General features: G+C 36.9%; 1 protein-coding gene across 1 annotated transcript in view; it reads left to right on the top strand.

Annotated features, from left to right (window-relative positions):
• Positions 1-16902, top strand: part of FIG4 (FIG4 phosphoinositide 5-phosphatase) — a 109038-nt gene that overhangs the window by 34089 nt on the left and 58047 nt on the right. Inside the window, exons 11-15 of the mRNA XM_081036901.1 lie at positions 2646-2779; positions 4014-4130; positions 5960-6005; positions 6979-7127; positions 9612-9778. Coding sequence (XP_080893027.1) covers positions 2646-2779; positions 4014-4130; positions 5960-6005; positions 6979-7127; positions 9612-9778 — 613 coding nt within the window. The remainder of the gene's footprint in view (positions 1-2645; positions 2780-4013; positions 4131-5959; positions 6006-6978; positions 7128-9611; positions 9779-16902) is intronic.

The raw sequence follows: 16902 nt of genomic DNA, 5'->3' as shown, positions 1-16902 counted from the left end.
TTGTTCACATTATTTGAGAAGTTTCATTTTCAGGTCTCTCTCCCTGTCAAGTGAGAGTAATATAAGGCAATGTAGCTGGATAATTTGTAACCTTAGCCTACTATAATATACATAATTGAAGAATTAAAGGAGGAAAACGCTAAGAACAAAAACCTTCATGAGCGCTTTTCTAGTAAATGTGTAGAAAATAAGATATTTGTTAGTATAGAAATAAATTCTTGCTAAAGCACGAAATTACAAAGTGTCTCTGGAATAGAAACTTCAACCTAAATTAGTGAATCTTCGTCATACTTTAGGGTCCTTACAGTGTGGTTAAAAGCTGTGGTCAAATGGAGATTCAGTCTACGATGTTTGAAATAATTCTCTATTAAATGTGCAGATTCAAAAAATAATGTTTGATACATGTGATTTCTCAAATCTACATTTCTTTAAATATTTAAAGGCCAGTGGATTTTAAAACTACTTGTTTATTGGTCCATTTTCATAAAAATACTGCAATAACTAGAGATTAACTAGAGAATAGTCTAGAGATTAAATTGCTGTTTAGAGGAATAGGAAATAATGTTTTTTGTTGTTTTTGTCATTAGTTATTATATTCAGAGGATAAAGGAAGATGTTTATTCAGTTCATTTGGAAGAAATCATTAACTTGAGATTAAAGAGTCGAAGAATGAATGTGCGTAGAATGATACTGAGGGATATTTGCTTTTTATTCTGCCTCCATATGAGGTTACTAAAGTGAAATACTTTTCTTGGTTTCTTTTATTTTTTACCCTGTGTTGTGAACCCTGCCCCTCACAGTTGTGGAAGTCTCAGGCACTGGTTGACAGACATTTTGCACCAATCTGTATGCTTTCAATGCTGCTACTGGGGGATCAATAGGAAGTTAACGTGGGATGAGCATCACTGTACATCAGAGGAGGGCATGGGTGGCCAGTAAGGGCTCTCCGAACCCTTTGAGGTGAAACGCAAAATCACTTGTATATGTGAAGGTTTCGTTTGGTTAAGGGGGCCTGTGAGCCTATGCAGGCTGACTAACCAGCCCGCTAACGCTTATCCACTATGGCTGATTCCTTACGTAGAGATGATCGAAAGTTGATTAAATAACCTTTTCTCTGCATCTCATAAAACATCAGATTTGATACAAGAATTTCAAGAAGTGTTTGTTTCCCTACTTGACTGAAAGTGCTTTTGAAAAAATATCACTAAGAGCAGTGTCAGAGTTCACTGTCTATTTTCTTCTAGGAGTTGTATGGTTTCGGGTCTTACATTTAAGTCTTTAATCCATTTTGAATTTATTCTTGTATATGGTATAAGAAGATGGTCCAATTTCGTTTTTTTTGCATGTATCTGTCCAGTTTTCCCAACACTATCTGACCACTATGCTGCACGTCTGAAACTAATATAAAATAATATTGAATGTCAACCGCAACTGAACAAGTAATTAAAAAAATAAAATGTTTTTGAGAAAAATTCCAGTATATAATTTTCTCAGATGTAAAAGTAAGCTAAATATATGTTCATCCTAAACTGATATAACAGTTTTTAATCAGCTCTTATCTAACCCCTCCATTTGATTTATTCAGCTGTGCAAAATTGACACCCTTTTTTGTTTCCATAGTGGTTGTCCAATTACATTCATGACAACTGAAAAGTAATCACCATAATTGAAAATAACCAAGACCTATTTTACTGCCAGCAATAGTGTCTCAATACCACGTCAGTGTCAACATTGCTGAATTAACTGTTTTTCTTTGTTTCTAAGTAAAGGTTGGCTCAAGATACAATAAAATAGTTAATTTTTATGAACACTTACCATGTGCCAGATGCTGTGATACGAAATGATCATATTTTATCCCAATTAAACCTCACATGAATGCTGTGAATGGTAAGGGAGATACCATTGTTAGCCCATTATACAGATGAATACATGGAGACCTAGGAGAGTTGGCCAGTAAGGGGCAGACCCAGCATTCCAGCCACACAGCTGTCCAGTCATGCTCTAGCCCCTCTTGAATGAGAGGCAGTGTAATATCTAAGGAGGTACAGCAGGCAAGGAGGCAGAAGGTAATGTGTAGACATGAACTCCTCTCAACTTCAGTTTTTTCACCTACAGCATAAGAGGGAAAAGGGACCTGCCTTGGCTACCTCCTAGGATATTTTACAAGAGTCAAATTTTAAAACATGCAGAGGCTGCGAAAGCACCCTCTGCAGTGCCAGTTTGGGGATTATCCATTGACCCGTTTGATTTCTGCCTGGTCCGTAGCTGACTGGACTTGGGGGTGCCCTTCTTCTGATCCTTGGGGATTCTCCTCTGTCAGAGTGGGGTGTGGGCCTGTGTAGACCGGACCTGTGTAGGGTAAGCTGAGTTTCTTGGAGCTGCAGCAGGTTACTGGGAAGAGACCTGATCTCCCTGAGTCTTAAAAGTTCATTATATGTTGACTTTAATTCAATGAAATAGTTATTTCTTTGTATTTATATGATTTTCATTTGGGTAGGTAGGTTTCATTTCTGTATATTTAAAACTTAGGTTTTTGTCTTGTTTTAGCTGAAAAATAAAAATGTTAAGAGTCTGTTCTTCTGATTTAAGGTAATTAGAACACTGAGGGTAATTAGAATACTGAAAATGTTTAATTTTTGATAAAGGAACGGGAGAAAAGAAAGCATGAGAGAATTCTGAGTGAAGAACTCGTAGCTGCTGTGACATATCTCAACCAGTTTTTGCCTCCTGAGCACACCATTATTTACATCCCTTGGGATATGGCCAAGTACACCAAAAGGCGAGTAGACATTTGTATGTCTGGTCGGGATGTTTTCCTTTTCTTCTGATGTGAGATGGCAGGAAGCTGATCTCTATGGTAATTTCCTTCAGGAACCTGCTGACGGGCTGTGCTGCTGCTGGTGTAGAACTTGAGTGCTTAGATTAATTGACCAAACTTTTTTTGCCCACTATTTATACCATTTGCAAATCCTTTTTGAAGTAGTATCTAGTCATTTAAGAACATCTCTACTCCACTTCTTTTCCTTCAAGGCATTCCTTTCACTTGTTTCGATTTCGTTCTAGCTCCCTGTTTAGTCACTTTCTCTGACACCTCTTGCAGATGATCTCACTCATGGAGGAACCTGCAGTAACGCCTGAGTGTTTGAAGTAAATCCAAAGTAAATCCACACTAAGGTGTGATGTTAAAGCCCTGTCACCTGGTCTGTTCCAGAATGTAACAACTTTTTTATTTCTAGGGCTGTTCTGTTTCAGAAAAACTAAACTTTATGCTCTGGCCCCAGCATAGCAGCCTTTGTTTCTGTTGTTCACTCACTCTCCTTTCTTCTCAACGAGCTTTCCTACCTCTTTCACTTGTCAAGAGCTGATTCAAAGCTCATTGCATCCAAGGAACTTCCTTTAATTAACCTTGCATTGTCTTTTTGTTCATTTACTAGGCATCATACAAACACTGAGTTTATTTTGAGGTCTCACTTTTTAATGTTACTGTATTGCTTTGCATAAATCGTACTTTTTTCTAAATCAGTTTATGTGGTTAGATACACACACACACAACACACGTACTTTCCCAGAGTATAACAAGCTTGATTACCGGTCGGTGCCATTCATATTAATTTATTGTCCAATGTTTTCTTCCCCTGCCACCCGCAGTATACTGTGCTCTCTTTACAGTCATTTTCTGAATGCATATTGACGTGACTGACTTGACTCCTGAGGAGTGAAAGGCTTTGGGAAAAGTTCTTGCAGGGATGTAATGTGCCACGATTAAGGCTTGCCAATAGTTAATGTTAAGTTACAGGCCCTTCGTGTCTCTTTGCACCACATCGTGTTAGTTATTGAGTATACATTATATTCTAAAAATTGTTACAATGTCCCAACTGAGTACACACCAGAGATTTTTAAAATTAAATCCCTAAATATCATTACTGTAGACTTTATTTGCTTTAGATGTAAGGATAAATATTAATTAAAACTTGGGTTCTTCTCACTTTTCTAATTCTTCCTTCTCTCCTCAGCAAGCTGTGTAATGTTCTTGATCGACTGAATGTGATCGCAGAAAGTGTGGTGAAGAAAACAGGTTTCTTTGTAAACCGCCCCGATTCTTACTGTAGCATTTTGCGGCCCGATGAAAAGTATGTATAGTGTTTGAAAACTTAAAATAAATTAAGAATTTTGCTCTACGGATAAAAATATTCTAAATATGAGCAGTTTGTACTAGTTGGAAGATAGACGCATTTTTTCCTATGGGGAGACAATACAAGGTGCTCCTGGGGCTGTGTAACGAGCATTCACTGTGGGCATGAGATTTCCGCAGATGGTTGTACACCTTCCGATGGAAGCCATGGACTGTATCCCTTGCTTCATTGAATAAATATTATGTAAAATACTTTTGTAAATAAAAATTTCTGCAATGAATTTTACTTTTCGGTATTAAATAAGAGAAGGAAAGGTTTTTCCTTATAGACTAAATACTAACATTTTAATGACAGTGATATTTATCATTGTATTATAGTTATTTGCTCACAGATCTTCACTACCACTTTGAGTATCTTCAGATCAAAGATTTGTGCTTCATTTATCTTTTAAGGAACCGATATATATTTCTAGCATTTTATTTTCAGTTAACAGAGTTAACTGTAGTGGTTGAAAAAAAAAAGAGCAAAAAACAACCAACTACTAGTATGTATGTCTTTAGAAGTAATCCTTTGGTTACAGTTTGAATTTTAGGGCACCTGTGACAGGGGTCCCCGAGACCGCTCCCAGGCTCAGTGATTCATTAAGAGAACTCAAAGAACTCGGCATGTTGTACTCATGGCTCTGATTTATTACAGTCAAAGGATACAAAGCAGAATCAGCAAAGGAAAAAGCCAGTGCGCGGCGCAAGCTTCCAGAGACCTCCTAGTAGTCACACAGGACACACTAATTCCCCCAGCAACTTGTTGTGACAGCATGTGTGAAATCTTGCCAACCAGGGGAGGTTATTAGAGACTCAGTGCCAGGATTTTTTATCAGAGGTGGCCCCATAGGTAGCCTCTGTCTGGCGCATACCAAAATTCCAGACTCCCAGAAGGAAAGAGGATATTCTTCAAAACTGTATTATTTCTACAGGCAGTTTAGGCACAGTGAGCCCCTCTTGTCTCTTCTGGGAATGGTGGGAACCCAAGTTCTGAGATGTACCACCTTTCTGAGGGTAGCAGTCAGGCCTGCTATGTTAATTCTTCTGCACTACATCTTCTGTTAAATAAACAAAATAAAATGTCAATGTCATTCTGTAGTACTTAGAACGAATCTCCCTGCTGTCATTTGCACGTGGAGAACATGTAGGAATATAATAAGGGAAGTCTGCAAAAACAGCCGAAGGACACAGCAAGAAACAGAAGGACATACTAATACTTCTAAGAAAACAGAACAAAAAACAACCAAAGGAATGTGACAAAGCTCCATGAAGAAAAGCTGGAGGAGCTAGAGAATTCTAATATTGAGGGTAGAAGGATAAGGCTTGGAAGATTTGATTAGGAAGATGCCCTGCAATTATTATTCATGTCTGTAGAAACGAAGCAAGAAATGAGCTTGAATTCAAGCAAGAGGGATGGTGGTTGGACCTGGGTGACCACATGGCAGGGTGTGGGGCACTGGGACAAGTTCGGATGCTGCCTTCCTGGGCTCTCTTTGAGGAGGGCATGGATAGCGTACCATTGTAGTTATCTGCATGTTCACTTACCAGAAAGAAGGAAAGTGAGCAGAATCAGCTGATGATTTCAGCGCAGTTAGCTCTATTACTTTTATATGATTCTTAATAAAGATCTAGTACCAAAAATGAATATAGATTATGCTACTAAAACTTTTTATACACCTGAAATATAATATTGTATGTGAGCTACATTTTAATAAAAACCTTTAAAAATAAATAAATGAAACCTCTAAAAAAACTTTTTTTTAAAGCATGTATTTTTGAACACAGGTGGAATGACCTAGGAGGATGTGTGATTCCCACTGGTCGCCTGCAGGTATAGACGACACTATATTAATAATGAACAGAATCTGTATCTACAGTGTATGATGGTTTCTGAAAGCAACCATGGAGAGACATCCTTCTTATTTAATGCAAAATTATTAATCATTTGAGAATAATTTTAAAACCCTTACTGCTAGTGTTTAACTCCTACAGAGGATGAGCAGCTAAAATAATGGCCCATAGATTTTTTCTGTATATTATAGATTTTATTAATAGAAATAAAAACATAAACAGAAATGTGAAAAGAATAAGTTAGGATGACTTTGGACAATGAGCCAGGTATGATCACTATATTTACTCATTATGCTTACCATGTTTCCCCGAAAATAAGACCTAGCCGGACTATCAGCTCTAACGCGTCTTTTGGAGCAAAAATTAATATGAGACCCGGTATCATGTTATATTATATTATGTTAGTTATGTTATATTATATTATATTATATTATCCCGGTCTTATAGTAAAATAAGACCCAGTCTTATATAAGATCTGGTCTTATATTATAGTAAAATAAGACTGGGTCTTATATTAATTTTTGCTCCAAAAGACGCATTAGAGCTGATGGTCCGGCTAGGTCTTATTTTTGGGGAAACATGGTAACAGTGATATATATGGTCTCAATCACTGAATACTTGGTTTGTACAGTAAAGGAGATATATCAGGGGAAAAAGCACGTATTTTACTAATTGATACATGTGGAAAATGTTAGCTATGTGGTTTATTATCTTGTTAAACTAAAGAAGAAAATTCAAACATAGGCTAGAAAGTGTAATGATGCTGTTACAGCAATATTAAGTGAGCAGCAAACATGACCTTTTATAATTTAAGAAGTGTTCATCATTGTTTGTTCAAGAATAATACCAAGCCTACAGCTTTTCTTCTATTTCTTAAAGAAAATAAATCTTAAGTATGGAAGTCGTTTTGGTGACTGAATAATGATTAAAAATCTTACGGTATTTCTCTTTAGACTGGTGTTCTTCGAACCAACTGTGTGGACTGTTTAGATCGCACCAACACAGCACAGTTTATGGTGGGAAAATGTGCTCTGGCTTATCAGCTCTATTCCTTGGGATTAATTGACAAACCGAATCTGCAGTTTGATACAGATGCAGTCAGGTAAGCCTTATGTTCTGCCTTTTGCATGCTGATAATGACAGAAAGCAAACCTGATTAATTATCATAAGGATTTTATGAAATCGTTTCTACTTTTAGCTTCTCAGAAATGATGTTGCTAATTATTGAAGTTAATTCTTTAATAAATATTTCTATTAAAGACTTATGTGTTGTTGCTATGTTTTTTGGGTTTGTGTTAATTATCAGTAAACACTGTTCTTCAGATAAATCTGAAGTGCTCTAGATAAATCCAAACTAGTGGGACGTTTGAAAAACAAATCCAGCCTATATTAGGAAAAAAAAGTAATTGATTGATTAAAAGATTGAGTCTTCATTAAGCATTAGTTTCTTCACTATCCATTGGATCCATGGCATTGCAAAAGTACTGCTTCTTTCTTTCTTTTTTTAGTTTCAGGTGTACAAAACCATGTAATAGTTAGATATTTACATCCCTCACAAAGTGATATCTCCCCCCCCATATACTACCCTTCTGATACCATACATAGCTGTTACAATTCCATTGACTATATTCCCTATGCTGTACTCCACATCCTGTGACTATATAAATGTATACCGGGGGTGCCAAAAAAATGTATACATACGACTTGTATTCATCTTTCGTTGTCAGTATACATTGAGTATTATAAATTTAATACAGTTTTTTCCATTCTTAAATGTATATACATTTTTTTGGCACCCTCTGTATATATATTTAATTATAGTCAACATTCAATATTATTCAACTTCAGCTTCAGGTGTACAGTGCTTTGGTCAGGCATCTATGCAGTCTATGAAGTGGTTTCCCTAATAAGTCCAGTGCCCATCTGGCACCCTACATGATCTCAACAACATTATGGATTATATTCCCTAAACCGTGATGTACTATTTCTTGAAAATACAGTGATAGCTATTATCGGTCATCTGAGATAGTCAGAAAGACTCAATCAAGGGAAGTGATCAGCTTACAAGTGTCAGATCCACAAATATCATTGCACTGAAAATCTTTAAAAGGCACTTGAAGAAACGCTAGTTTCAAACATGTATTTTCAGGAAAGAATATGGTTTATCTGTGATCAGAACATGTCCTTTTTTCAAAAGGCAATTCAAACAGAACAGAAAATTCTGTCATGTGATGTAAATTGGTCTGGAAGGTTGCAGAAAGTTAGGCGTCTTTTATATTTTAATTTTTTTTATCCTGAGAAGTAATTCTTTTTAATTTTTATTAAATGCATTGAGGTGATATTGGTTAGTAAAATTATATAGATTTCAAGTGTACAATTGTGTAATACATCATCTATATATTGCATTGTCGATCACCACCCAGACTCAGTTCTCCTTCCATCATCATATATTTGATCCCTTTTACCCTCATCTACTGCCCCCTTCCCACCTTATCCTTAGGTAACCACTAAACTGTTGTCTGTGTCTATGATTTTTTGTTTATTTGTCTTGTTCGTTTGTTTGTTTTCAGTTTTATACTCCACATATGAGTGAAATCATATGGTTCTTGACTTTTTCTGTCTGACTTATTTCGCTTAGCATGATAATCTCAAGATCCATCCATGTTGTCACAAATGGCAGTATTTCATCTTCTCTTATGGCCAAGTAATATTTCATTGTATATATGTACCACATCTTTATCCAATCATCTATGGAAGGACACTTTGGCTAATATCCAAAATATATAAAGAACTCATATAACTCTACAACAAAAAAACAAACAATCCAATTAAAAAATGGGCAGGAGGTCTGAACAGACACTTTTCCTTAGAAGACAAACAGCTAACAGATATATGAAAAAGTGCTCAATTTCACTAGCTATTAGGGAAATGCAAATCAAACCCACAATGAGCTATTACCTCACACCAGTTAGAAAGGCTATTATCAACGAAACTTATAATAACAACTGTCGGAGAGGCTGTGGAAAAAAAGGAAAAAGGAACTCCTATATACTGCTGGTGGGAATGTAAATTGGTGCAGCCACTATGGAAGGCACTATGTGGAGGTTCCTCAGAAAAATTAAAAATAGAATTACCATGTCACCCAGGAATCCCTCTTCTGGATATCTATCCAAAAAAAATCTGAAAACATTTTTTTCTGTATAGATATATGTACCCTATGTTCATTGCAGCATTATTCATGGTGGCCAAGACATGGAAACAACCAGTGTCCTTCGATAGATGATTGGATGTAGGCATCTTTTAATAAAGTTAGAACCAGCTTGGTCTGGCTTTGGTGGGTTATATTTTGGGTGCCCCACTTCTTTTTTAGTGTTTTCTGTGATTTTGTTGCTCATTAGACTATTTCTATAAAATATAATATATTTTGCATTTGCATTTCTATTCAAGACGTTCACAAATCTTCTTGAAAGGAAAGATTCAGAGAATTCCTAAAATAAAAGACGTATTTTGAGTTTGTGGCTAAGTGAATAACATGTGTGATACTTTTCCTAAAATTATTTAATATCTGTGTGTTTTGTTTGCTTAGGTTATTTGAGGAACTCTATGAAGATCATGGGGATACCTTGTCCCTTCAGTATGGTGGTTCTCAACTTGTTCATCGTGTAAAAACCTACAGAAAGATAGCGCCGTGGACACAGCACTCAAAAGACATCATGCAGACCCTGTCTAGATATTACAGCAATGCTTTTTCAGGTAATTCTGGAGCATCAGGCATTTCTAAGTCTCATCCCAATGTGCATTTTTCTTCTTATACATATGCTTTTTTTTTTTTTTTTTTTTTTTTTTTAGCTATCTGGCTAAGTAAAATTCAAAATTAAATATTTAAAAAGTTTAAATAAAATCGTCTGTCACTGAGAAGGTACTCAGTAGACATTTGTTCAGTAAATGAATCAACTTTGTATTTTAAATAGGACACTTTTGCATATTGCTACTCGTAACTGGAACTTTTACATAATGCAAAATACTTTGATTCCTTCACTTCTCTCTCCTATATTTCTGCTTGCAATATATAGATAAAAGTGTTTGAGTGTGTTGAATAATTGTTTAAATAGAGTTCATAATCTTGACAATTGTCTAAGAATAGAAATATCACTGTGTTTATTTAAATAATGTTGGAAATGAATCCTATCCCTTTACCATAACCCACCAACACACAAGGGAAATCTGTGTACGTTTCCTAGGGGTGCTACAACAAAACAACACAGTTAGAAATGAATGATAACATTAACACTACATTATTTTCTTATTTTATGACTTGTGAATACTAAAAGTAACAGGTTGTTAAAAATGTTACTTTTCCTGCCTCCATTCTGATGGAATTTCCAACATAATAGGTATCACAGACCAAAGTGATTGTGAGATAAATCCCCATGCACAGAATTTACAAAGAAAGTGCCCAGTGACTGATTCTGTGAGTCTTAGGCTCTTGAACGAGATCAAGGATAAAAATGTTTACAGGATGTGAAGAAGGCAGATTGCTAAAGAGATACTTTGAAGCAAACTGTTGCCATGCAGTAACTGTCACTCCACCCACTCTTTCACTTTAAGCTTAGAACAGGCTTCCACAGGACTGGGCAAGTGCAATGTATCCTGTGGTTGGAGCTGTTGTCTTTGGGCTCCTGTGGAGCAGACTGAAGGAGATGGATGGGCTGAGGTGACGGCTGCCATATTGGCAATGGCCTGCCCTCCTAGAGTTGGTTGGGTCACGCGTTTACTAGTTAAGTGTTTACTGGTGACCAGATCTAGGCCTCATGGAGAAGGGTGCTGATATGGGGTTGGCCTAAGTCCTGGCCAGAGGGATCCTAACAGCAAGAATCAGGATAAGGTGATCACTGGATTCCTAAGGAAGGAGTTGCAAGAATCTGACTAGTATGAAAAAATGCATGTGCCCACAGCAAGGGAACTGCAGGAGAGACCCAGTGATGGGAACCTCAGAAGTAGGCATGAAAGCATCCACAAGAGTCATCTTTCAACATTTTCCATGCCCAGAGAGAATGCAAAGCCAGTTTCCTATGCTACTGTCCAAGAATATTAGTTTTCTATGCTGTGTAACAAATTACTAAAAACTTAGCAGCTTAAAAAACATGCATTTATTATTTTATGATTTTTGTGGGTTAGAAGTCCAGGCACAACTTAACTGCGTTCTCTGCATAGAGTCTCATAAAGCTGCAGTCAAGATGTCAGCCAGGCTGTGGTCTCTTCTTGAGGTCTGACTAGGGAAAGAGCGACTGTCCCACTCGTGTGTTTGTTGGAATTCAATTCCTTATAGTTCTTTGTGTTGTAGGACTCATAGCAGCTTGCCTCTTCACATCCAGCAAGGGAAAGAGTTCTAGGATGAGTCTTCTAGCAAGACAGTCTTCTATAACATAATATACCCATAAGTGTGACATCCTATCCCTTTGTCATATCCCACCAACACACAAGGGAAATCTGTATACATTTCCTAGGGGTGCTATAACAAAACAGCACAAACTGGGTGACTTACAACAATAGAAATTTGTCATCTCATAGTTCTGGAGGCTAGAAATCCAAAATCAAGTTGGTAGCCGAGCTAGGCTCCCTCTGAAACCTGTAGGGGAGAATCCTTACTTCTCCGTACTTTCTGGTAGTTTTGCCAGCAATCCTTGCCGTTCCTACGCTTGCAGCTGCAGCACTTCAATCTGTTGTCACATGGCCTTCCTCCTTCATGTGTCTGTCAAATTTCCCTCTTCTTATAAGGACACCAGTCATATTGCATTAGGGCCCACCCTAATTCAGTATGATATCACCTTAATTTGATTACATCTGCAAAGACCCTATTTCCAAATAAGGTCACCTTCATGGGTATTGGGGATTAAGACTTCAATGTATATTTTTGGGGAGACAGAGTTCACCCCATAGCTGAGAGTATTACACTATGGTGTGAAGACCAGGAGGTGGACATCATGGAGGCCACTTTGGACTCTACCACACCAACTACCTTCCCTATTCACACACTATGGGGGAGTCAGAAACTGGTTGGCAACTTTGTGGGTGCAGGAAGGAGTGCAAGACACACCTAGCGGTTCTACACGGTCTGGCCCTGCCTACCTTGACATCCTGGCATTCACTCCTATCTCCATTCTCCATCGCTACTCTCCAGACAGACCGTCCTTCTCATAGGTTCCTAAGTTATACTTCTTTTGCCAGAGGCTCCTTAATCATATGCTGTTCCACCCACTGGAACACATGACTGCAAGCAAGCTTCTTCTAGTTAATTCCTAGCCAGCTCACTCTACTTTCACTTTCTCAAGGAAGGTTCTCCAATTTTTCATTTCATTTTATTTTTTTTAATTAGTTTCAGGTGTACAAAACAAGGTAATACTTAGACGTTCATCATTTATATCCCTCACACTGTGGACCCCTCTCCCCCCATCCACTATCCCTCCGACCTCGCACGGTTCTCCAATTTTTGTTGTAGAATTCTGTACTTTTCTTTGTAGCACTTGGCACAATTACAGTTAAATCATTAACTATGCAATTAATTGTTTTCCATATCTTCCCCACCCCCCACAATGAGACCTGAGAGCTCCATATACAGTTGTTCACTATGGTGCCCCCAAGGCTTGCTTGTGGCAGAGTAAATATTTGTGGGATGAATTAATAAATACATGAGTTAATTTATTACCTAGGTCCTACCAAATTCCCCCTTTTCCCTGAATTGAAAAATTGGTAGGACTAAGTGTGTCAGCCTAATAATATGTAGCCTATCAGTGGCACTCTTAGGCTATTCAGATCATTTCTTTAGAATTCACTGTACTACTCTGCCCGTTGTACTACTCTGGATAAGCTCAATGTATACTGTAAACTTAGTGGTAACCACTCAAAAAAACCCAAAAAAACAAAAACACTCAACATTAAAAAAAGAGGAAACAGGAAAAAATCCATAGAATACCACCAAAGTTAAATAACAGGCAGAAACACAAAGTCAAAGAAACAATGGAGACATTGAGCTACCAGAAAACAAAAGATACAATGACTACAGGAAATCCTCATATATCAATAATCACCTTAAATGTAAATGGCCTAAACTCACCAACAACAACGATAGAGTAGCAGATTTAATAAAAAAACAAAACCCAACCATATGCTGCCTTCAAGAGACACATCTCAGCTGCAAGGACAAATATAGACTCAAAGTGAAAGGGTGGAAAACGATACTCCAAGTAAATGGTATCCAGGGAAAAGTGGGTGTAGCCATACTTAAATCTGACAAAACAGATTTCAGGATAAAAAAGGTAACAAGAGACAAACATGGACATTTCATAGTGATAAAGGGGACAGCACAACAAGAAGACATAACACTCATCATATATGTGCTCCCAATCAGGGAGCACCAAAGTATATAAAGCAACTACTAAGAACTAAAGGGAGAAACTGATAAAAACACAGTTATAGTAAGGGACAATACAGTTATAGTAGGAGACCTAAATACTCCATTGACAGCTTTGGATAGAGCATCTAAACAGAAAATCAGTAAGGAAATATCAGCCTTAAATAACACATTAGACCAAACGGACGTAATTGCCATTTACAGAGCCCTTCATCCTAGAGCACCAGACTAAACATTCTTTACTAGTGTACATGGAACATTCTCAAGGGTAGACCATATGTTCAGACACAAAACTAGCCTCAGCAAATTTAAGAAGATTGAAATCATACCAAGCATATTCTCCAACCACAGTGCTTTGAAATTGGAGATCAACTGCAAAAAAAATAAAAAAACCAATACAAAAAACAGCAGGAAAAATCTAGAAAACCCTAAGGACTCCACCAAAAGGCTATTAGAAGCAATAAACAAATACAGTAAAGTTGCAGGATACAAAATCAATGTACAAAAATCCATTGCATTTCTACATACTAAAAATGAAATTTCAGAAAAAGAAATGAAAAAAGAATACCTTTTGCAAGTGCAACAAAAAGAATAAAATACCTAAGAATAAACTTAACAAAGGATGTGTAGGGCCTATACACCGAAAATTAAGAGGACACAAAGAAATGGAAAGATATTCCATGTTCGTGGATTGGAAGAATCAACATAGTTAAAATGACCATATTACTCAAAGCAATATACAGATTTAATGCAATCCCCATCAAAATCCTAGTGGCATTTTTTAAAGAAATAGAACAAAAAAATCATCAGATTTGCATGGTATCACAGAAGACCCCAAATAGCCAAAGCAATCCTGAGGAAAAAGAGCAAGACTGGCGGTATCACACTTCCTGAATTCAGTTTATACTACAAAGTGACAATAATCAAAACAGCGTGGTATTCGCAGAAAAACGGACACACAGACCAATAGAATAAAACTGAGATCCCAGAAATAAACCTACGTATACATAGGGAGTTAATTTTAGCCAAAGGAGCCAAAACATACAATGGAGAAAAGAAAGACACTTCAGTAAATGGTGCTGGGAAAAGTGGAAAGCCACGTGCAAAAGAATGAAAATAGACTGCTATCTATCACCATGTACCAAAATTAAAATAGATCAAAGACCTAAACATAAGACCTGAAACAATAAATTGCATTGAAGAAAGCATAGGTACTAAACTTAGGGACCTTGGGTTCAAAGAGGATTTTATGAAATTGACCTCAAAGGCAAGAGAAGTCTAAGTAAAAATAAATGAATGGGACTATATCAAACTAAAAGACTTCCACACAGCAAATGAAATTATCAACAAAACAACCAGATAGGAGAAGATATTGCAAACAACACTTTCAATAAGGGGCTAATATCCCAAATATATAAAGAACTCATACAATTCAACAACAAAAAAACAAACAATCCAATTAAAAAAGGACAGAAGACCTAAACAGAAGCTTCTCCCAAGAAGACATACAAACGGCCAACAGATTTATGAAAAAATGCTTAACTTCATTAGCTATTAGGGAAATGCAAATCAAAGCCACAATGAGATACTACCTCATACCTGTTAGAATGGCTACTATCAACAAGACAAATAATAATGTTTTGGAGACGTTGTGGAGAAAAAGGAACTCTCATACACTGTTGGTGGGAACATAAATTGGTACAGCCACTACGGAAAACAGTGTGGAGGTTCCTCAAAAAATTAAGAACAGAATTACCATACGACCCAGCAATCCCTCTTTTGGGTATCTACGCAAAAAAATCTGAAAACATTTATCCGTAAAGATATGTGCACCGCTATGTTCATTGAAGCATGATTCATGGTGGCCAAGACATGGAAACAACCAACATGTCCTTCGATAGATAATTGGATAAAGAAGATGTGGTACATACGAGTATATACAATGGAATATTATTCAACCATTAGAAAAATGAAGTATTGCCATTTGTGACAACATGGGTGGATCTTGAGATTATCATTCTAAGAGAAATAAGTCAGACAGAAAAAGTCGAGAACCCATGTGACTTCACTCATATGTGGGATATAAAACTGAAAACAACAAACGAACAAGACAAACAAACAAAAAATCATAGACACAGACAACAGGCTACCAGTGGGTAAGGGGGGAAGAGGGCAGTAGAAGAGGGGAAAGGAGGTCAAGTATATGGTGTTGGAAGGAGAACTGACTAGGTGGTGAGCATACAATGCGATATGTAGATGATGTATTACAGAAATGTGCACTTGAAACCTATGTAATTTTACTAACCAGTGTCACTCCAATGAATTTAATAAAAAGTTTCCTTTTCAAAGAAGGGTGCAGATCAAAGTGGCCCATGTGGGGATCGAACCGGCAACCTTGGTGTTAGTACCGTAGCAACACGCTCTACCAAACTGAGCTAACCGGCTGCCCTAAAAATTTTATAAAATAGTAACATGCACAAGTGGAAAGGCAAGGCAAAATTAAATGCACAACTGAAAGAGGAACTAGTATGACGGGAATTACTTTACGGGAATTATTTTATGAATAATGGTGCTAAAATAGACTTTATTTTGAGAAGCATGGTGTCATTGGGGTGTACAACCTATTTTTAAATTACAATGAATATTATGTAATAACATATTTATAGAACCATATTCTTTAAAGCACTCAAGATGACTTAAAACTTAATTAATGTCCTCATGTTATGCCTGTAGGTAAGCAGGAAGATATTTGAAATTAGGTTGTTAGGAATTTTATTGTTAGTTTGTATAGATAGATTGATGCTATATGGACAACCCACCTGACTTCCTTTCGAACTCATTTTAAAAACTTTCTAAGGCTTCACATATTAGCAGGCTCTGAGGTTTGTCTCTAAGAAGCATCTTTTCATTTCTAACATAACTGGTTACCTAATCAGTTGACGGACACCAACAAGGAAAGAAGAGGTACCTAGATATTCACTTTGGATATTAGGAAGAGCTTTGTAATTATAATTGCCTTAAGGACCTTGTTAAGCGCTTTCTGCTTACATTTTTGTAAGCCTGAATTTTTTTTTGCTGAGGCTCACTGAATTTAAATACTATTATAAGAAAAAAATAGGATACCTACAGTAGTTGATAATGGATCTGTATTTATACATACAAACATACATATATACACACATGTACAATTTATATGTAGTAAGCATGTGTGTGTGCATGCATGGAGGGGAATCATAGCCTCCTCAAACAGAGATTTTAAAATAAAGCTCTCAGGGTAAAGACTTTAAAGCTTACCATGTACAGAAAACAGTAATTACAGAAAACTGTCAAGACGATATCATCTAGCATTATGATAGTGCTATAAGGTAGTGGAACTGTTTCTCTTTCTGCCCATCACTGAAAGAGGTAAATGCCAGGGAGCATGCTGAGCATTTCAGTTTATCAGGAAGCGTGAGATAGCCTACCA

Source organism: Rhinolophus hipposideros (assembly GCF_964194185.1).
Source record: "Rhinolophus hipposideros genome assembly, chromosome: 3".
NCBI classification, from domain to species: Eukaryota; Metazoa; Chordata; class Mammalia; order Chiroptera; family Rhinolophidae; genus Rhinolophus; species Rhinolophus hipposideros.
The sequence above is the reverse complement of the archived record's forward strand: the minus strand, read 5'-3'. Positions and strand labels throughout refer to the sequence as shown.